General features: G+C 42.9%; 1 protein-coding gene across 1 annotated transcript in view; it reads left to right on the top strand.

Annotated features, from left to right (window-relative positions):
* LOC144680673 (CUB and sushi domain-containing protein 1-like) overlaps positions 1 to 22,921 on the top strand; it is a 2,611,816-nt gene extending 2,588,895 nt beyond the window's left edge. The window contains exons 65-70 of the mRNA XM_078541910.1: positions 3,345 to 3,410; positions 4,412 to 4,573; positions 10,246 to 10,358; positions 16,679 to 16,766; positions 19,040 to 19,178; positions 21,720 to 22,921. Of these exons, the coding sequence (XP_078398036.1) occupies positions 3,345 to 3,410; positions 4,412 to 4,573; positions 10,246 to 10,358; positions 16,679 to 16,766; positions 19,040 to 19,178; positions 21,720 to 21,879 (728 nt within the window). The 3' untranslated portion in view covers positions 21,880 to 22,921. The remainder of the gene's footprint in view (positions 1 to 3,344; positions 3,411 to 4,411; positions 4,574 to 10,245; positions 10,359 to 16,678; positions 16,767 to 19,039; positions 19,179 to 21,719) is intronic.
* Positions 22,922 to 23,154: the final 233 nt, after the last annotated feature.

A 23,154-nucleotide genomic window follows, 5' to 3' on the forward strand; every position in this document is an offset into this window, starting at 1 on the left:
TACAAACCTCCAGCAGCAAATGTACAGCTAAAAATGATATACCTTTAAGCAGCACTCAGAATCCTCTGCAATGATTAGATTACTTCCAAACAGGTGGTTACTGTTAGAAGGCATTAGATCAGCGCGAGCAAAATGCAGTCGCCCCTGCACATGCTTCAACTCCTGTTCCAAGATGGCATCTTGCATTAAATGCAGCCTAACCGGTGTTTCAGCTGAAGACCCTACCTTGGCCACCGCAGTCTCTTTATTGCCTAATGTATCCAAGTAAAATCACTGCCAAAGTATCCAAGCTACTGTGAAAGTTCCTCAGCCTCTTACGGTGAGAAGGCAGTACAATTACTGTTTACACCATAACACACTTGGTAAGAAACACTGAAATGGTGCACGACCCTCGTCTCAGATCCCCTAGGGATGGGCAATAAATGTTGGCCACGCCAGGGATGTTCACTCATTGAAAATGAATAAATGTTTCATAAAGAAGAGAAAGGAAACCAGCTTCTTGCATTATAGAACCCAGAAAGGGTTATTTTAGATGGCAAAGACCTGTATACTTTCCTCCATATGTACGAATTAGGTAATCCAGTTGTTTTCCATCTCTCTCTACCTTGTGTCTGGGTCAGCTGCAGTGTACTTGTCATGTCCATCAATATAGTATACACTGCCTGAGAAACAGGACAAACTACTGTTGGGGCTAGGGTGCTAATACAGCCCGGGAATCCACTTACTTAATTGTCCCTGTGGGTTAGCAAGAATGCTTTCTCATCTGCATATTTTTAGTTGGCGGACTGTCGGTAGCTGAGTTTCAAATGATCGTCATTTTGCTGTCAGAAATACTTCAGGTGTCTGAGGGAAAGATGAGACAAACAGTGATCAATGAAAGTAAATTACCTATACTCGAGTCATCATTATTTCTGTCTACTTTTGCAGTGTATTGTAATTTTGCTGAAAATATGTCATTTTGTGAATAAAATGACAAGAAACCAATGTTTTACTGCTGCATTGGATCCAAAGTGATCTCAATACTTGTGATGTACTTATAACAGAATCACATCTACTTGAAACAATTCCATGCTTGACTTCATCTGCAGTACTGTGGATCTGCTTCATTTATTCTTGGAGACTCTTACATTCTCAGCCAGTCCCATCAATCTGTATTCAGCGAGAATTTTGTGTGGAGTCGGCCTCTGGCAGTGGCATGACTGCAGGAGCACGGGAGTAGCTGGTTGTCATTAATGTGAAAGTGACTTGAATTTAATTCTGTGCTATCAGCACATTTTCTGAAAGCAACAGGCTGTCAGTGACTCCAGAAAAAGCATTTCTGGATACTTATGCAGGGACACCAGGATTAGTCACAAGTATCGATAGTAGCCCTTCCTCTGTATCCTCTGCATCTGACAAGTTTGGCTTGGCTGTCACCAGTTGTACTGTCAGTCCCAAGAGGGATAAAGTAATAAGGCACGTCATCACATGTACAGTGTGCTTTGCATATCCTTGCTGTTTCCACTCCTCGATTTTTTTTTAGTTTTACATGTTATATCCTCTACAATGGTTTCTAATGTTTTCCACTAACACAGATGTTCACAGGAAAACTCTGCTTGTTTACAAAATGATGCCCTCTCAAACAATCCTTCTGTGTGAGACAACACTTAGGGTGGGATCTTCCGGTCCCGCCCACTGCCAGGATCGTCCAGTCCTGCTGAAAGTCAATGGACTTTTGGCTGGGCCACCGAATCTCCCGCGGTGGGTCCCACCACTGTGGGGCTAGAAAATCCTGACCTTAGTCCATCGTTATTTGTTATCCACGGTGTTGTATCCTCTGTATACAGGGGAGAACCTTTTGCTTCGACCTCCATTCTGCAAGTGTGATCCTGTTCCCTGTCACTTATCATTCCCTGTCCATCTTGCACTTTTATCTTTTTGTCTTTAACTTCCTACATAATTACAATGAAACTTAAAACAGGCTTTCTTTACAAAAGCAATTGGTCTGTTGGTTTCTTGGGCAGTGGGGGGAGATGGGAAAGATGCTTGGGTGAGGCCGCTCCATTAGAACACTGACTGCAGAAGAGCATTCACCCTTGGAGCAAACCTATTCAGACTTTGGACCCTACCCCTGTGTTGTCATTTTGTCATTTCTGGCACATTTGCCTCCCAGTGCCTCAGCTATTTGCATATTATTTGTTTTTGAAAGTTCTTCCATGCTTCTTCATATCATCTGATACATCAACTGTCCCCACTTCCTCTCTTTTGTGTACTTTTTAGACTTGATTATTGTAATGGACTCCGGGCCGGTCTCCCACATTCTACCCTCCATAAACTTGAGGTCACCCAAAACTCTGCTATCCATGTCCTAACCTGTATCAATTGTCATTTACCCATTACCCCTGCGCTTGCTGGCCTACGCTGGCTACTGATTAAGCAACATCTTGATTTCAAAATTCTCCCCCTGTTTTCAAATCTTTCCATGGCCTCAGCACCAGCTATCCTTGTAATCTCCTCTAACCCTACAATCCTCTGAGATACCTGCACTCCTCCAATTCTGGCCTCTTGTGCACCCCCACATTTTAATTGCTCCATCATTGTTGGCCATTCATTCAGCTGCCAAGGCTCTAAGCTCTTGAATTTCCTCCCTAAGCCTTGAACACACTCCTTAAAACCTGCCTCTTTGACCAAGCATCTGATCTAATATCTCTTTGTGGTTCAGTGTTATATTTTGTTTAGTAATGCCTCTGTGGTGTGTCTTGGATGTTTTTTTTAAGTTAAAGGTGCTATATAAATGCAAGTTTTTTTTTCTCTTTTCTCTGCTCAGTCTTGTTTAAAGGCACATTTTTCTTTTTTTTTCAGTTCTGATAAATGGTTACATCCAAAATGTTAACTTGTTAGTTTTTTTTTCATCAATACTCATTGAGCTGCCTTGTGTTTTCAGTATTGTCTGCACCTTTTATGATGTATTTCTGCTGTTTTCTCAAATGGTTGCAAAATTGTCACTGATGTCCTCAAGAACCAAGGACTAATGTGTGGCACTCTCGAAGGCAACACTTGTAAAAGGAGAGCAAAAATTCAGGCTTCTGACTTAAAAAGTAACCTGCTTTAATGAATGGTTATCATTTGTAGTGTTTTGAAACTAAACTTAAATGATTAGGGTGAGTGCATGAGACTACAAAATGTTTTGCTTTCACAACAGGTCTATTAATAGAGAGCTGCCTGCCTTAATTGCATTGCTTAAATTAGCAGGTGATATGAAAATGCGTATCTCTTCATCAGCCTTCGGGATTTAATTGTCCTGCACAGCAGATAATTAATCCTTGTATTTGACAGAACCTAATGGCCTTTTCTGTCATTTTCAGCTGGGCCCAAAATAAATGGCAGATCAAAAGGCACTGATTCAGGAACCCATAAAATCAAGGCTCTAGGTTGGTATTTTTTCCAGATTAATTACTCAGCATACGCTATATTTCAGTAATTTACTTTGTATAAAGGTCTCCTTCTATGCATATTATAAAATTTGAAGAATCACAAGAATTATCGATCCTTCAAGTCTTGGCTGTTTGCATGTGATAGTTTTTTTTCAAAAAAAAAACAAGGTTTAATCCTCTGGTTTGCTAAATTGCCTTTACCAAGGAGAAGTGAGTATAAAGTTTCTGTGTTTGCAGCAGAGCACTGAAGCAGAGTGCATGATTCAGCAATTGTGGCCATAGCACCTCTTCATAAACCACCATGCAAGGAAGCTAAAATTCTGTCTGTGGGAGGGACCATCATTGGGAAGACAACTGACCACGTCAGCCCTAGGCTTATGAACGGTGCCCCCCATACCCTCTTCCTCTGTCAAGAGTCTGAACAAGCTACAAACATTAATATTTCCTGCACAGCAAAAATCCACTATGTATCTGATGTGACATAATCTCACATGCATGGGCATTTCCATTTGAATTGCATCACTGTCCAAGATTTCACAATGATAGACACTTACGAGGCCAATGGGCTTATCTAACCTATCTCTATAACGTGAGTACATCAGTGAAGCAGTGGCTAATACTTTGAGGCGGAGGGTACAACAGGATATTTGCTTTATCTGCCAGTGGTTTTGCAATGTGGACAAACTGAGAGTGGAAAAGTTTATTTTAAAGGGCCACACATTTGCTTCTGATGTAAACAATGTTGGGAATGCTTCAATTTTTGGCGAGGGAATCATCATGTGCAAGTAACATAGTGATCACTTCAAACTATTCATGCCATTGTGTCATATGCAAAGAAATGAGAGAAAAAAAATCTTGTCTGTGTTCTCTGAAAGTGGAACAAAAATGGTTATTTGCCTGCAGATTGTCACTGCGGCATATTTTTCTCTAATTTGTGTCTATTTGCTTGTGTAATTTAAATGTAACTCTGAATGATAAATCTTCATTTATCCCTTTAGTTCCCCCAGATGTATTTGCTCCAAACTCTATATGGAAGGGTTTCTATGAATACCTTGGAAAGAAACAACCAGCAACATTAACTGTTGATTATTTTAATATTTCCAATGGCCGAGTAAATGTTACGTTCATCGAACACAGCAACATGGAATTAAAGCTGTCAGGTAGGTTTTCATCTCCTGCTCATGACTGCACTGCAGCTCAGAGTTCCTATCAGCATTTTCTTTTAGAAGAGTTTGCTGTATTTTGCTATAACAGAGATAAACTTATTTTAATAGATGAAAGCAAAATACTAAGGATGCTGAGTTTTTCCAGCATTTTCTGTTTTTTTTAAAGAGATGATCAGCTAACCATTTGAGCAGGGGTGTGAAGAGGGACAGAAGCACAAGACAAAGTCTTGCTGAGGGAAAAAAGAACCCCATTGAGATGTAGGTTGGGGGGGTTGGTGGGGAGGAGATGATAAGAGTGCAAGAAGAGAAAGGGAAAACAATCCTATCGCACATTGGCATGGCATTATCATTGTGGTGGGAGCAGAGGGCAATTACTGTGGAGCCATGCTGGGCTTTGACACACTGTGATGAACACAACAGGAGATTTGCTGGTAAAATATAAAGCAACATAGCTGAAGTTAATTAAGGGAACGAGAATTGCATGATGTGAACCCACATTGATTTTACAGTAAGTTAGTATCACCTTATGACCTGATCAGATCAAATCTATGTTAATCCAAGATGGTGATACAGACAGGAACATTATTCTTCCCCACAAACATATCCCCATGCAGCCTTATTTTCTGGCTCATTCTTAGGTGAACATCCTCAATGGGATCAGAGAGTGTCTTTCCTTTACAAGCTCACACCAGTATACAAACTGAATGGGTTGAATTCCAGTTTATTTCGGGGATCTCGTGTCCTGTGTTTCCGGTTTTTTTTTGTATGGAGGCTGGGGGGTGGTGGGGGGCAGGGTCGGGAGAATAAAAATAGGGGCTAATTCTTTTATTTGTCATTTTAATGGAGTTGTTAACACATTTAAAATAAACATCGGACAAAGTAATTTTGTTTGAATGCAAATTAAGCATTCATACAGTGATGCCTTGCAGTGTATTTTCTAGTTGAAGGTTTCTGTTGAATGGTAGTGGGTAAATAGTTAACTTATTTTAGTTTTTAAACCCAGAATTTAAAACAAGAAATCGTCAATCTGGACTTTGTCAGTGCTCTTTAATGACTGTGTATTTATGGCATTTGGATTATGGAGTATATTATGAGCAAAAAAAAGCTGACCTTTGAAAAGCAGTTATTAAAGGTTACTTATATATTAAATGGAAATGCAGGAATTCAACTCCCAGAACCTAGGCTGCAAAATTGGGATCTATGACCATGGGACTTTTAGGCCAGGTTCCTTTGGCTTTCTTTCGCTGCTGCAGAGTGAGTCAAAGTACTCTGTTCAGTGTTGTTAGAGGAGCTCTCAAGTCATTGGAGTCAGAAGGGAACATTATTGAGTGGAATTTGAAGGCCCCCATGCAGAAAACTTGCCCTCGGTCATTGGTGGGGTCTGTAGTTGCAGCCCCTCTTGGGTTGAAGCATGACAGGGACATAGAGCACAGGCAGTAGAGAGGAGAAGCTGTGTGCAGGGGAAGGAAGGCCATACCTGCTTCCAGGAGCATCTCAGGGAGCAGTGTCTGAGACAGCTACTTTTCACCTCTTGAATGGTGACTGAGCTGTCAACTCTTCCAACCAAATCTGCTGCTGCAGAACACGAGGAGGACAACAGTGCCAGTGACCAGCTGTCCTCAATTTCTATCCCTCAGGATCCTTCCAGGCTGGAGCCAACAACATTTCTCAGTTCACTGTGCATTGCATTGGTGACTGAGGCCATGTATGTAACAAGAGAGGACTTCATAGTGCATCCTATAAGTAGAGAGAGGCAGGAGAAGTGAGCATGTGGCTTCGGCAGGGTAGCAGGTGTTGTAGGGTGATCGAGTTGTGCTATTTATGATAGAGTTGATCTGCAGCCACTTCTTGGGTGGAAATATTAAGTTTATTTATGATATACTCAGCAGCAACTACACGTCTGCTTTCAACTCCAACTCTATCTCCACACTGACTGCTGAGGTACCCCGCACTACTCTCCTGTTGGTCACTACAGATCATGTGATCTTGCCTAACAAGTATTACTCTTAAGGGTCATTACGCACTAAATAAAACCATACTACAGCTGGATTCCCAATGGTACAGGGTGCCATTGACTAACTCCGTGTAGCTCTATAGACATCACATCTCAATGGTGGGATGAACAGAACTGCAAAGGGTTCCAACCCCAGAATATGTGGTTGGTATGCAACCAAGCACAGACCATCATGTCGTTGAATGGTTGCTATCCTGGTAACAGCCACAATGCTGTCCTGCCCCAGTCAGCCATTCCTGCCAACTTTGAGTCACCATGTCAAACAAGAGGGCGGCTGCTCGGTGACAAGGGCTACCCGTTCTACACATGGATCGTAACTGCACTCTGCCACTTGACCACACGTGGACAGCACATATACAGCAAGAGTCATGCTGTGACCAGCAGGCCATCAGTGTCCTCACCAACAGCTTCGCTACCTTGCGAGGTGGGGGGCATAGGGGGAGGAAGTGTGTAAATCATCCGACTGGAGCTTTCCTTCAGAATTCTGATGGTCTGCTGCGTCCTCCACAACTTGGCCATCATGAGGGCACAGCCTTCGCCACCAGGGATTCAGTAAACAACTCGGCAAGGAGAGGAGGAGGAGGCACCCGGGACACCATTGTTCCAGGCAGGTTGCCTCTGAGTATCTCCTCAGACTTTGGTGCATCAGAACCATCGCCACCTCATCGCTGCTCCACAATTTCCTTCATTGCTCTGCTACAGACTATGACAGGGCCTTTTTGGCCAAAATCCTGAAATAAAAAACAACAACAAAAGAACAATTCCATTACGAGCTTATCATTTCCACTAAGAAACAAAACTCAACTATTCACCCTTATGCATGCCCTTAGTGCCTATCTTGCAGTACCTTTGCCTGTCCTATTGCTCCAACGAAGTGCTGTCCCAGTGGCTCTAGCATGGCTGGTGGAAGGCTGCTGAATTTCAGTGAGGGTGACAACAGATGGCCTTCATTGACGCACTCTAGCAACTCTGTGCCTAGAAGGCCTGGCACCATCTGGGGATGGGCAGCAGTCTAGGCTGCTTGGATGACAGGCAACAGCAGTGGCACTGGCGTGTGGCAGTGGTGAGAGGACGAATGCTGTCACCCTGAGGGAGGACAGCAGGTTAATCCACCATGGAGCCACGGCCATTCCCCCGGGGCAGTGCCTTAGCAATCCTAGTCGTCTGCTAGAGTGCCATTAGCACATTCCTAAGCTAATATCATCACCGTCAACACCCCTTTGTCCTTTTGTCTATGACATCTTTGACAATCTCTTCTTTGCTTCCACCTATCACTGGCCCTCTATCCAGCTCCACCTGTCCCACCCCCCTCAACCAGCTTATATTTCACCTAATTTCTATATTTCCTCAGTTCTGATGAAGAGTCATATGGACTCGAAATGTTAACTGTATTCCTCTCCGCAGATGCCGTCAGACCTGCTGAGTTTTTCCAACTATTTTTATTTTTGATTCAGTGATGGTAATGCCCAATTGAAAATCGAGGGGAGATGGTTGGATTTTCTGTTGTTGGAAATGGCCAATGCCTGGCACTTGTGTGGCATGAACGTTAGATGCCACTTATCAGCCCAGCCTGAATGTTGTCCAGATCGTGTTGCATATGGGCACAGACTGCTGCAGTATCTGAGGAGTCACGAATGTTGCTGAACATTATGCAGTCATCAGTGAACATCCCCACTCCTGACATTTAATACCACCCTCTTAAGTGCCAGTACCTAAGCTGATGTCAAATCAAATGACATTATGGGTGGGGGCGTGGGGGGTGGTGGTGGGAGAGTTGGGGGAAATTGTGCCGACAAAACCGTTGCAATCGAGCAGAAGCACCAGGCCACTGAATTTAAATTTCTATAATTTGCGTCCAGTTTAAAAGCCTGGGACAGAATCAGGAAATAAAATATTATAATTTTCTAATTGCTCATCTCTGGTGTTCAATTGTTCAGCTAAACAACAAATAACAATTGTATTCACCATTTTTTTAACAAAAGATAAAATAACCTGATAAATGTTGTGTTCAACCGAGTGTAAGTAGCAGACATGTCATTCAAATGCAGAAGAAATGTCCCCTACAGGTGTGGTTTAGCCATAGATTTACTCAAATTACTGTGCAGTAAAGTAACCGAAGTTAAGGTTCTTTATACATGTCCTGAAAGTGGAATATTTTACCAGATATTTTTTTGTGTGCCCACTGTTGACATCAAACTCTTGCAGATCAGGTTAAACACTGATTTAAAGAGCAGCAAATAACTTAAGGGGCGTTAAATTTAGAAACATCCTTATAGCCAACAGAGATAGGAGACTTTCATCGCTTCAATTCAGACTGGATTCAAATCTAGGCCTAGAGATGCAGAGGCAGCACACAGACACGTTAAGTGTCTGCGTTGAATTACATCTTTACTGTATACTTTTTAGTTGGAAGAAAAAACTCTAACAAGCTATCTTGCGTCTGTCAATAAGAGAAACTGCTCCATCCTAAATTCTTTGTTGTTCAAGTCAGCCTGATAACCATCTTGATTTACACACAACCTTCTAGTCACAATTACATGGAGGTAATATTTAAGAAACACTCAAAATTATTGAACAGGACTTATTTATACATCACTATAAAAAAAAATGTATTTTACTTTTTTAAATACACATGATTTTAAAAATTAATTTTGATTGATAATTGATCATTTTAATTGAATGGATTTCTGTTTATTCAAAGCTGCTGTGGTATTTAAGATACTGTCACTTGAGCAAATGCACAATTCTGAGCCCTTTGCCCAAACATTGACAACCATGCCTGCAGCCCTTAAAGCCCCATACTTTGGAACTTCCTCCCTAAATCCTTTTTCTTCACTTCCATCTGTTTTAAGACGATCCTTTAAACCTACCTCATTGGTCAAATATTTTATCAATCCTTCTAATATCTCTTTCTTTGGTGTTCATTTTTATCCCTTGCATATCTGTGAAGTGATTTTGCTGCTCAAGCTGTGATGCAAATGTAAGCTGTTGTTGTCTGGTGTAAATCAATCATTTCTATTCTATTTGAAGAAGAGCAGGGAGTTCCCCTGGTGTTGGGATAACAGTTATCTCTCAGCCAACATCACCAAAACATATAATCTGATCACGTACCTCATTGTCATTTTTGAGCAGATTATCTGCTGCGTTTCCAGACATTACAAAGCTGATGAGACATCAGAAATACTTTGATAAAAGCAAAAAACTGTGGATGCTGGAAATCCAAAACAAAAACAAAAATACCTGGAAAAACTCAGCAGGTCTGGCAGCATCTGCGGAGAGGAGCACAGTTAACATTTCGAGTCCGTATGACCCTTCAACAGAACTAAGTAAAAATAGAAGAGAGGTGAGAATAGAATAGAAGAGAGAGAGCCCCTTAAACCAGCTTATATTTCACCTCTTTCCTATTTTTACTTAGTTCTGTTGAAGGGTCATTCGGACTCGAAACGTTAACTGTGCTCCTCTCCGCAGATGCTGCCGGACCTGCTGAGTTTTTCCAGGTATTTTTGTTTTTGTATCAGAAATACTTTGCTGGCTGTCTTAGATTTGAAAGGTGTTGCACAAGTCTTCAAACATTTTAATCTCCCTCAATGACAGTTGTTTTTCAGTAAAACTACTTTGTTAGAAATCTGATCATTTGTGTGGTTTTCTGTAGGAATTTATAAAAAAGAAGAAACCCGGCTTTTCTTAAAGATCTATCAGATTGAAGGACCTATTGAGATATTTATAAGCAAGTTCAGAAATGACAACTGGGCTTTGGACGGTCATGTAAGTACATGATTTCTTCATAGTAATCAGCCTGTTAGGAAATTTGAAGTTGTATCTTATCAAAACAGGCGGACCGGGCTCCTTTACTGGCTCCATTTGCTGTCCAATATGGATCTGTGCCACACAGAAAAGTTCCACAGCCCAGTCCCCATTCAGTTAGTTAATCTTGTACATGGTGACAATTTGGATGGTTTATTAACCTCAATGTTGCTGGAGCGGGAGATTTAAAACTTAGTCAAGATTCCCACCTCTGATCACCATCTGGTGACTGATGCATCTGTTGGACACCTCCAGTTTGGCGATGAGACTCTTAATGCATGTAGAGCATGTCAACATTCAATAGCTAACTCCCATACTTTGTCATCGATAGAATAGAGAGCTAGCAAGAATGGTTTTCTTCTGTGCTGGAAGATCCTATGAGAGGCATTGTTTGGTCAAAAGCATCAATTTAGAAGTTTAAAATAATTGTCCAAGTCATCCAGGCTGCAAAATTTGGCTCTGTAGCATTGCTAAAACCAGAATCTCTCAAAATGGTGCCTGAACTGCTTCCAGTCACTTGAGACGTGGCCCACCATGATTGTAAGGATGCTGTCATGAATGTTCCATGCATGCGCTGCAAGCAGCCATTGTGGACAGATTGTGACATCAAACTGCGTCTAGCACTGATCTGACTCCCGACGTGCCATCTTGGATCTCTCAGATCCTGTTAATGCCTTCTCTTAAAGACGTATATATGAGGGACCCTCACTAGTGCTATTTAAAATCGGACTTCCAGGGGAGGTGTGTTTGACTTTCCTTTGCTGCCACAGTGTGAGTGGAAGTACTGTGTTCAATGTTGTTGGAGGAATTTTTAAAAGGTTTTGAATTCAGAAAGAAACGATGTTGGAGTGTGAAGCACAGAGTGATCGGAGAATAAAGAATTTCATAAACTGAGTGCCAAAGTTGAGAATTTGGTGCAAATGGGAATTTGGTGCAAGCGGGGAAGGAGGTGCTGCTTTGATTCTTTTTGTCTTACTCCAGGAGCTGGCATATTCTTATTTTGTCTTCAATTGCTGTTTCCCTCTGTTTCCCCTTTCAGTTTCTGTTTTCGGTTCAGGCCTGCCTCAAAAAATGCAAACATTTAAAGCTTAGATTCCATTGACAATACCACATGAAAGGTTAATGTGCAAAATAAGGGCTCATGGAACTGGGATGATATCTTAGCACAGATAAAGATTGATTAATAGTCATGAAGCAGAGTAGGGATAAATGGGATATTTTCAAGCAGGCAGGCTGTAACTAGTGGTATGTTGCAAAGATCAGTGCTGGGGCCTCAGCTATTCATGACTTAGAGAGAGAGTAATGCCTCCAAGTTTGCTTACAAAGCAAGGTGGGAATAAAAAAGGAGACATAGGCTGGGGTTTTTTGGTCCCACCAAAAGACAATGGACTTTTGCCTGGTGCACCGCATCATGGTCCCGCCATGGAAGGACTGGAAAATCCCTGCCATAGACTGATTATTTGCGTGGGCAACAAGCTGGCAGATGGAGCATAATGTGGCAAAGTGAGGTTATTTGCTTTGGTAGTAGAAACAGAAACACAATAGTTTTTAAAAGCCAGGAGACTTGTAAATATTCATGTTCAGGGACTTGGGTGTACTCGTACAAGGAACACAGAAAGTTAACATATGGTACAGCAAGTAATTAGGAAGGCAAAAGGCATGTTAGCCTTTGGTGCAAGGGGCTTGGACAAGAACAAGGAAGTCTTGCTACAATTATACCAGACTTTGGTGAGACGACTTGCAGAGTACTGTGCACAGTTTTGGTATCCATATCGAAGGAAGGATTTACTTGCCTTGGAGGTGGTACACGGAAGGTTCACTAGATTGGTACATAGGAACAGGAGTAGGCCATTCATCCCGTCAAGCTTGCTCCGCCATTCAAACAGATCATGGCTGATCATTGACCGCTACGTCATTTTTCTGCAGTATCCCTATATCCCTTGATGTCATTAGTATCCAGAAATTTATAGATTTCTGTCTTGAACATGCTCAGTGATTGAGCTTCCACAGCCCTCTGGGGTAGAGACTTCCAAAGATTTGCCACCCGCTGAGTGAAGAAATTCCTCCTCATCTCAGTCTTAAATGGCCTGTCCCTTATTCTGAGACTGTGTTTCCTGGTTCTAGACTCACTAGCCAGGGGAAACATCCTATCCACATTTACCCTGTCATGCCCTGGAAGAATTTTGTGAGTTTCAATGAGATCATTTCTCATTCTTCGAAACTCTAGAGAATACAGGCCCAGTTTCCTCAATCTCTCCTCATAATAGAATCCTGCCGTCACAGGGATTAGTCTGGTGAACCTCCGTTGCACTCCTTCCATGGCAAGTATATCCTTCCTTAGATAAGGAGACCAAAATTATAACCATATTCCAGGGGTAGTCTCAACAAGGCTCAAGAACACCCAGGTCCCTTTGGACATCAGCGCTTCCAACTTCTCACCATTTAAGAAATACTCTGCTTTTCTGTTTTTTCTACCAAAGTGGATAATTTCACATTTATTCACACTATGGCCAGGATTTTCTCGTCGGCGAGCAGGGGGCGGGGCCCGCTCGCCAACACGTTAAATGACACGCGGTGACGTCAGGCGGAACTCCCGACGTCACCGGGCCCCATTTAAATTTTCAGGTAGGCGGGGGCTCAGCATTGACAGTCATTGAAGTAATTAATGAAACTGCCCGTCCAACCTTAAGGTTGGCAGGCAGGCCAGGAACACTGGAGGGCATTAGAAAAAGCATGAAACCTCATCCACGGGTGGGATGAGGTTTCATGTAGGTTACAAAAAATTTAATTAAAGTGGTTTTAAAAGTTATGGACATGTCCCAACTCATGTGACAGTGTCCCATGAGGGTACATGCCAGGGAAATTTATTTTCTTCTATTTTTAACATTTTTTACTGTAGAGCTGATCTCCCTGAGGCATCACTTTGCCTCAGGGAGATGAGTGCGCTCTTTCATGCACATGTGCCAAAGAGCGCGCACTCTGTTCAGGGATTGCACCCCCCCCCCTGCCCACACAGGGAGCGCATAGCGCTTCCATGCGGACGTCACTCTGGGCGGGCCTTAATTGGCCAGCCCACTTAAAATGGCACCGCACCCCCAATTGGGGGTGCCGATCAGAGGCGCGTCTCTGTGCACCTGCTCTTCAAATTTCTCCCCTGATGGGCGGGATTTTCCGCATCCGCTCGCCGCCGCACTCTTCCAGTCCCACCGCAAGTCAGTGGACTTCTGGCTGGGGCACCGCCTCGCCCACGACGGGTCCCACCCGTGATGGGACCAGAAAATCCCGACCTATAATTCAACTGTCATATTCTTGCCCATTCACTTAGCTTGTCCAAGTCCCCTTGAAGCCTCCTTGCATCCTCCTCACAACTTAGATTCCCACCTAGTTTTGTGTCATCAGCAAATTTGGAAAAATTACATTTGATCCACACATGCAAATCATTTAAGTAGATTGTGAACATCTGTGGCCCCAACACTGATCCTTGTGGTACCTGGGATGAGAGGGTTTTACTATGATGAGAGGCTGAGTAAATGAGGCCTGTACTCTTCTGGAGTTTCAAAGGATGAGAGTTGATCCTCCTCTGGTTATTTGATTAATTGTCCACCAACATTCACGACTGGATATGGCAAGTATGCAGAGTTTTGATTTGCTCTGTTGGTATCTCTCAGCTCTCGTCTATTGCATACTGCTTCTGCTGTTTAGCCAGCATATAATCCTGTGTTGTAACTTCTGCAGATTGTTGCATCATTTTTAAGGCCTGCCTGGTGCTGCTTCTGGCATGCTCTGCTGCACTCCTCATTGAACAATCCCCTGGCTTGATTGTAATAGTAGAGTGAGAGATATGCTGGGGCCATGAAGTTACAGATTATAGTTGAATACAACTCTGCTGCTGCTGGTAGCCCACAGTGCCTCATGGATACCCAGTTTTGAGTCGCTGCATATGTTCCGAATCTCTCCCATTTAGCAAGATAAGTAGTGACATACAACACGATGGACTGTATCCCCAGTGTGAAGACAGAAGCTTGTCTCCACAAAGACTGTGCAGTGGTCACTCCTATCAATTCTGTTTCTGACAATTGCATCCACGACAGCTATATTGGTGAGAACAAGGTCAAGTTGGATTTTCCCCTATTGTTGGCTATCTCACCACCTGTTAAAGGTCCAATCCAGCAGATATGTCCTTCAGGACTCGACCACCTCGGTCAGTAGTGGTGCTACCGAGCCACTCTTGGTGATGGACATCGAAGTTTCCCCACCCTGAGTATATTCTGTGCTTTCACCACCCTCAGTGCTTCTTGCAAGTGGTGTTCAGTATGGAGGAGTACTGATTCATCAACTGAGGGAGGGTAGTAGTTGGTAATCAGTAGGACATTCTTTTCCTATGTTTGACGTGATGGCATGAGACTTCATAAGGTCCAGAGTCAATGCTGCAAACTCCCAGGGCAACTCCCTCCCAACTGTATACTACTGTGCCACCACCTCTGGTGGCTCTGTCCTGCCGGTAGAACAGGACATACCCAGGGATGGTATTGGAGGAGTCTGGGGCATTGACTGTATGGTATGATTCATTGAGTATGACTACTTCAGGCTGTTGCTTGACTTCTGTGGGACAGATCTTCCAATTATGACACAAGCCCCAAATATTAGTGAGGAGGACATTGCAGGGTTGACTGGTCAGGAAGCACCTTTGTCATTTCCAGTTCCTAGTTCAGTGCTAGGTGGTCAGCCCAGTTTTATTCTTTCTTGGCTTTTCTATGATACAACTGAGTGGCTCTCTATCGGCCATTTCAGAGGGCAGTCAAGAATCAACCACATTGCTGTGGTCAGGAGTCACCTGTAGACCAGATCGGGTAAGATTTCCTTCCCTCATCTGAGTTCTTTGATGGAGAACTCTCCTGTGAATTTGCCCTGTCAACTGGCACATGCTCTATCCCTTCCCTCCGACCTGGCTGCGGGCCACTCGTGCATGATGATCCTGACTCTACACTACACTTTAAGGTATGTGTATTGCCTGTATCTGGGCGCATGGCTGCGAATGTCAGACCAAGAGATGGTGCTTCTTCAACAGACATCTGTTGTTGTTTGCACCATACCTGGTGAGTCTTCACTGTCTGGCCAGTTCTTGCATATCTGAAAGTGAAAATGCTGAAGGGGAGGGTTGGAAAGCATCTTGCCCACGGTCACAGTAGCCTGCGTTTCATGCTGATAGCAGAATGAGGGTGAAGTGGGATTTGGGAGGGTACATAAGGCAGGACCTTATAATCTTCATGAATGTTCACAGTGACACTGGATGCAATGGCCTTAGTTACTGCCAATCTCATAATGCAGAGCACCATCTCTTCGAAAGGGCTTAGATGCAGGCATGTCTGTTCTCCACCGGTTCTCTGTGGCTTCCTTCTGTTATGTGTGGTCCTGATCCACAAGAGAGAGGGATGAATGTCAGTGAGTGTGTTGCAATTTGTTTGCGTGATGTTCCTGCCATAGCTGAATAATCGGAATTATGTGGAAGCTCCGAGTTGTGGGTGTGAGGCTGGTAGCATTGGTAGGTGTGTGAGAGTGAGGAGGAGAGTGGGAATCATGAGTCCTGATTGCTGATGGGTGTGTGATGGGGCTGTGCTGCATTGCGCTGTGTGGGAGGCTGTTATTGTAGTTGGCAGGAGACGCCATTGGAAGATGCAGTTTCCTTGCACCTTGACCTCTCGTGTAGGGTGATTGAACTTTTCCCGGTACTACAGCTATTACCTTTGCACCAGACTTTGGGAGTTCACCTCCCTGGCCATCTGCCCCCATTCCCTTTGCAGGGTGTGTGTCGATGGTCTTTAATGGAAATGTGACTCCCCTCCTCTCAACCTCCTGAACTAAAGCCTCGTGCAATGCAGCAAAAAACCTGGGAGCCATCTTTCTGATTAGCTCTATTGGCAGACTTCTTCCTTCCCTCAGAGACTTTCTGACACAGTTCTTTCAGCTGCTGTAGCATGAGTGCACCTCACCTTTGGTGGGGGGCGGCTGCCGCCTTTACAAAGGGTAGTGCTCCTGGGCCTCCTGCTGAGCAAGCAGCCAGCCGGCAGCACATTTCATGCTGGGCTGCTCGTCACAATCATGTTGATAAGCAGGCCACATGAAGTTTGCATGTTGCCTGCCTCAACTCAATCAGGCGGGAGGCAATTGTGTATTACGATCCCTGTGCCCGATAAGGGAGCCGATCAAACTTTTAGCCCCAAGTATATTATGAGGTAATCACGTCTGCATCAAAACAGCTTGTTTTTTTATGTTGAATTTAGGTATCAGCTGAACCTGAAGGCAGGACCTTTGTCTACCAGGGATTTGTTCAAGGCAAAGACTTTCGGCAGTTTGGCTTTCAGAGGCAAGGTTAGTTATGGATTCTGGATTTACTTGATGTTAACAACAAAGAATATTAAAACAATATTAATCAGAGACTTATAGCAGGTAGTAACAGGATGTACAAGAACATTACTTGTACAATCTGCAGACAGGTTATTGAAAAATAACAATGACAAAACAATGGACTTGTGCATTAGACTTTTCAAAAAAACACATTGAATAAATGCGTATCTCCATAGACCCTAATGGAAATGGAAATAGATCTTATTGGTCTTGAAATTATGCCATGGGATAGTGTGCAATTGCTTAATGTATTTGTCTGTAATTCTTCTATCCACTATTTTACATTAACTCATTTATTTTAAATGAGTCTGCATGAACAGCAGAACAAAGAATTTCCTAGTGCTGAACAATCATGCATTGGTACCTCATGGTGTAATTTTAGAGACACGTTAAAAACCCTCTGATTAACATCACTTTGTTTCCTTAACACCTATTTTTGTGCTTGTTTTCCCTGATATTTTCCATTTAAAGATAGAGTGATTGCATTATCAGAGCTCATTATCCCACCCTCTTTGCCCTGCTCAGTTTCATTAAATTGCTTTGACATCCAGCCTCCAGGTCTGATGAAGGGTCGATTCATCATTCAAAATATTAACTTGTCTTTTATCCATACAAATACCGACAAAGCTGCTGGGTATTTCCAGCACTTCCTGTTTTTCATTCAGATTCATCGTTTTTTTTTTAAATTTTTACATTGAGTGGAAGCATATTGAAGGAGCCTGTCTCTCTGGGAAAAGGAGTCATCCCTTAGCGCCTTCATGCCTTGTTTGAGCCTGGTTCACTCAGTGGGTACCTGTTCTGCATGATGCGTATCATAGCTACTTGACTGCTTGCTTGCCTGACACCTTAATCCAGATATTAGCAGCAGAGGATTGGCGGGTTGGTGGTTTAGTGGGCAGGAAACCCACGGGCCCTGACGAACTTAATGGCAGGACCAGATTATCATTTCTGGACTCCGTTTCCCAGTCATAAGTGGTTAGATTGAGAGGCTGATTGTCAGGTGGGTAGACATGCAGCACCAGGCTGCAGTCAGGGAGTGGAGAAGAGAGAGGGAGATATCAGGGTTGAAGGGCAACATCAATGGGGTCCTGGAGAGATCGGGTGGCCACTGGCGAGCAGGTGCCTGGAAAGTCTGGGGGTCGGAAACATTGGAGAGGCCGAAGGTAGGTCAGGAGGCAGAAGGTCCTTGGTTGGGGAGGGAGGGCAGAGCAGGGAGGGGCAGATTATGGCCTGATAATGGGGAGGGGTCTGATAGCATTGGGGCCCAATCACCAGAGAGGTTAACAAGAGAGCTTGGGAGTGGGAAGCACTGCTGCTCCTCCTGGCCCACAAGCACTGCTGGAAGCCACCTATCTCTTCCTTTCAGCAATCCTTGCCTCCCTTTAGGGGCTGGTTTTCCAGGCCTCAGGAAACCGGTACACAGATAAGATCTTGGGCACGCAGCCTGTCTCCTGAGAGCTGGTTGATCACATTTCCTTTGCCACCTCCCGCTCCCCACCACCTCGCCAACCTTCCCAACTGGAAGAGGGCAGGTTCAAAGTGAATTGGATTTAGGTTTGTAATTTTTAAAATTATAACTTCACACCAACCCCAAACTCATCTGCTTTTGGGGAGGTTTAAGTTCCCCCCTCATATTGTAGATAAGCATTAAATGCGTCCAATTTAACACTGGCTGCGACTCTGACTTCTACCAGGGACTCCACATCCTAGCCCAGGATTACATTCCCATTCCTAGCTGCTTTTCAGGCTGAACCTGCCACTGCCTATGTGATCCTTAGCTTACTTTCAAAGCCAACATTCTAACCCTCTTCAAAGCTACCTACTCCCATCTTCTTCTCCCCGCCCCCTCCCAACTTCTGTGAAGCCTTCATTTGCACCTTCATCATCTCTAGGCTCAATTGCTCCAATGCTTTCCCTGGGTTCCACCTTAACTAAAATGCAACTCGCGCAAAACTTTTCTGCCTACATTGAGCACTAGGGTTTCACCCACCCTTTTCCAGCCAACATCCCCTTAAAATTCAAAATTCTTGTCTTTGTCAGCTTCTTCATGGCTTCACCCATTCCTACCACTCAATCACCTCCAACTCTGTGTGCCAGTTTGTGCCATCCACTCTTCTGACTTTGGCCTCCTTTGCATCTTGCCTCCTTACACTTCACCTCCTGTTTCAGAACCTTCACCTGCTGATAATCTTTGGTACGGATTTGACCACCTAATTCCTGCTTTGTCTTACTTTCAGGACTATTGGGAGGAGCACTGGACAGAGATAAATCCAACCATTACTATAGCACAAACAGTAGTTCAGTCGCAGCTGCCATCCTGGTACCTTTCTTTGCGCTCATCTTATCAGGATTTGCCTTTTATCTCTACAAACACAGGTGAAAAATGTACATCCTTTTTGCATGAGAGTTGCAACATGTAGCAAAATAGAGTTGGCATGCACATCAGAAGCTGTCTTCCTCGGTACAATCAGCCTGATAGGAAATACAGTGGAGTTTTGTCAAAGTGGATGGCTCAGATCTATTAATGAGGATATGTTACCCTAAAAATAAAGGGTGTTAACTGTATGCCATGAACAGAATGACATTGTCATCACTTTTTTCAGCATGCACTTAGAGATTGGCCAACCAGATACTTTATCTGATCAGATTAGGGAGACTGATAAAACCTAGCTTTAACTAGAGTGAGGCCTTCGTGAAACAACTCTGAGGAACAGTAATATTCACGGCCATCATCATGATTGTTCCATTTTAAATGCACGCAGTGAGAAACTGATAAGAGGAAGCGTGACTGAATTTGCTCAAAACCAGATTGAGGTAAACCCTCCAATAAAAGCAAAACACTGCGGATGCTGGAAATCTGAAATAAAAACAGAAAATTCTGGAAAAACTCAGCAGGCCTGACAGCATCTGCGGGGAGAGAAACAGAGTTAATGTTTCGAGCCCGTATGACTCTTCAGGGCTCTGAAGAAGAGTCATGTGGACCCAAAACGTTAACACTGTTTCTCTCTCCGCAGATGCTATCAGGCCTGCTGAGTTTTTCCAGAATTTTCTGTTTTTATTTGAGTTAACCCTCACTGCATTAGAGATGAGTTTGGCAAGCCTCTTTTTCTGAGTTTGCTAATAAGTATAGTCAGTTGGGCAGCCTTACCTGTTTGAAAGCAGGGACATGCATCTTGTGGTATCTATAAGAGCTCTGTGTCATTCGTGGGACCCTGGCCACTAGATTAGCTGCATATGTTCTCGGGAACTCATTTGTAATGAACTGCTTATTTCACCACCAACATGGAAGATAGGACCAGAGAATCAGTAAAATAAAAGAATGTAAAATATTTTTTTAAAAATTTTAAATCAAAAACTAGAATGGATAGAATGTGTTAGACTAAGAGTAAAATTAAAGTTAAAATCAAAAATAGCACACAGAAAATAGGAAAATCAGCATAACAGGGTAAGATCATGTGCCTAATGTTTTATTTCAAATTGTGTCTATTTTCATACATTATATTATATTAATCTAACAATTATAAATGCTAGCAAAGCTTTATTGCTGAAATACTGAATTACTGGAGCCGCAACAAGCCGCACCAAATAGGTCAAGGAGACAGGTTTTTTCCCTAGACCTGTCAACAGCCTAAGAATTATCAGAAACATTTGAAATGACATATTGATTCTATTTACTGCATCTACTGAATAATTACTGTATCTAACCAAGCTCCTTTGCACTGCTGGCTAGGATTGCCTCCTGGCTATTTTCTCCAAAATTTATAGCTCTCCCCTTTTTACTCTTTTTTTAAAATAAGATATCTGGTAAATTAATCATAACTGATTTTTGCTAATCTTAAAAGCAGATTCCACTGGGGCCTCCTTCTGCAAGAGTTGAATCTGGAACTTAATGAATAGCTTTAACTCCATGCTGTAACCTACCTCGTATGCTTTCTTTCCACTGTACAATATTAGTACTGTTCATAACTTATGTTAGTGAAAATCCTTCTTCCTCCCATCCCAATTTTCTGCTTTTCTTTTCTATCCTCTCCTGAGGGCGGTGACTCATGCTGGGGTACGCTTCCATAGGCGTCGGCAGCCTTCTAATACCTTGCCCAAGTGGCCATTCTTCATGTGTGAGCCTAGACGGTGAGTGCTGGCAGATTATTCAAACATGGGGGGGCAACACAGAAGAGCTCAAACCTTCCTCACCTGACTTCCACATATGTGTACCTTCAGGCGGGGTGGGGGGGGTCATTGGATAGCAATCAGGAATGGCAATCCTGCCTGGTTGCTCTTCCTCTCTCTCTCTCTCCTTTGCCCAAGAATACTGAGGCAAACTGTGGCTCCCCCATTGTCAGCCAAGCTGAGACCAGCTAACTCAGCACAGACCATAGATCAGAACTGGGCCATTCCTGTCCCGTACCAGTCCATTTATCACTGAGCTAAGGGAGGAGCTTGGCAAGCATTCTGTTTATTTCATGTATCTCTTGGCAACCATCTTCTAAACAAAGATATGTCTGTTTGAGTATATGCAGTTTTCTAACTTAAATCCAAAATTTATTGCTCTGTTGAAGTTAATCCTATATCATTAAGTGATTATATATGCCTCAGAAATATTTAAATAAAAATGCGTTCTGTAAGGACGCATACATATGTGAGTTAACTTTCAGGTGGTACTGATGGGAGAATAAATTTTGATTGCCAATACGATTGTAAACAAAATGGAGACATTGTGCAGTTTTGGGTTTAAGGTGATTTATTTTAGTGTCCCTGTCTGTTAGAATGGTGATCTTGCAGGACTGGGTAACCTATCTTTGAGGGGTGTTTTGGAGCTGCGTTTGCTGTCTGGCTGCTCCTTTCCATGTTGATGTACTCTTTACTATTTGGCGAGCTTGTTTACAAAAAAACTGACATTTTTATTTCTTTTCATTCTAGATCAAGACCAAAAGTACAGTACAATGGCTATGTTGGCCACGAGAACGCAAATGGACAGGCTTCATTTGAAAATCCTATGTATGATACTAACTTAAAGCCTACTGAGGCAAAGGCTGTGCGGTTTGACACAACACTGAACACTGTGTGTACAGTAGTATAGCCCTCACTTTGACTGCTGACTAACTGATATTAGCCATACCTCTACCTGGTGAGCAGTAACTCCTTTGGTGCCATATACCACATCGCTCTGTCCCACTGCTTGCTTTGCAGTGATACTCTTCTTGACAACTTTCGTTAGGACAAACACAGTCAATGGAGTTTTTGCTGGGACGATATCCTCAGACAACAAGTCAAAGCAATCCTTCTAGACTTCTAACACAGGAAGAACCAAAACCACTCATGGATGGGTTTGAATCTTTCTGCTCTGGATGCAAATGACAGATTTTGCTTCTTTTTTGAGTATGTATTCTTCCAAGAAGAGGTAAAACGGACAGAAGAAGGACAAAACCTGATCCACTGATGACACTAACAGACTTTAGACATACTTATGATTTACAGCTGCCTACATCACAAAATAAGGTCACTGTCCTAAAACAGGGCGGGCAGCTTGGGAATTATTTTCATCTGTTATATGGCAAATCTACTGCACAATTCTTTGCACTAGTGTGTTATGAATGAATGAGTAGGATATTGGCATCAAATAGGTTACAGGGTTTCTACACACTGACAATTGTACATAAAAAAACTTGCTTTAAGACTTCAGTTTCCATTGCTGAACATCACATAACCTTCTTAATGCTAACAATAGGTATCCGAATGCTGCAGTATTTTCCTTCAAGCTTGCATTCTTATAGAGTCAGTTTCTATTGATGCCAGGCTTGTGAGAGAAAAAGGTTCCTGAGGGTTTTTATAGTTCCTTAAAAAACATTGATTGGATATCATTATTTGAATTAAAAGCCAAAAAGAATGGAACTAGCTGGATTTTTAACACAACACTATATTTCAGAACAATTAGCATTTTTCTGAATCTCCACAGGCTGTAGTTCAGAAATATTACCATAGAAATCTATTCTGTTTTTCAGAGAGCTTATATAAACACTGCCTTTTATAAATTATATTTAACAAAAAAATTAACTGTTATTTATTTTCCCAAGAAGAATGTAAGAGAAATTGTTGCACCATTTTATGTTTTCTTTTTGTTTTCTTTTTGTTTAAGAAATAAAAGTCAAATGTTACAGTTATTGTGGAAGGGGAGTTGAGGGGTCCTTAGTGGGGGTTGGTACAAGGTAATCTTTGCCAAGGGTCCGCTGAACCTTGTTTGGAGTTACCTGGCAGACATTGAGATCCGCCATGCCGACCTGTGTGTTGGACAAAGTATGAGGGTGAAGTATCCCACCTCCTTAAAAAGGGGGTCATGCATGAGAGAAGAATAAGA

The sequence above is a fragment of the Cetorhinus maximus genome, chromosome 5 (assembly GCF_964194155.1).
Source record: "Cetorhinus maximus chromosome 5, sCetMax3.hap1.1, whole genome shotgun sequence".
Classification (NCBI taxonomy): Eukaryota; Metazoa; Chordata; class Chondrichthyes; order Lamniformes; family Cetorhinidae; genus Cetorhinus; species Cetorhinus maximus.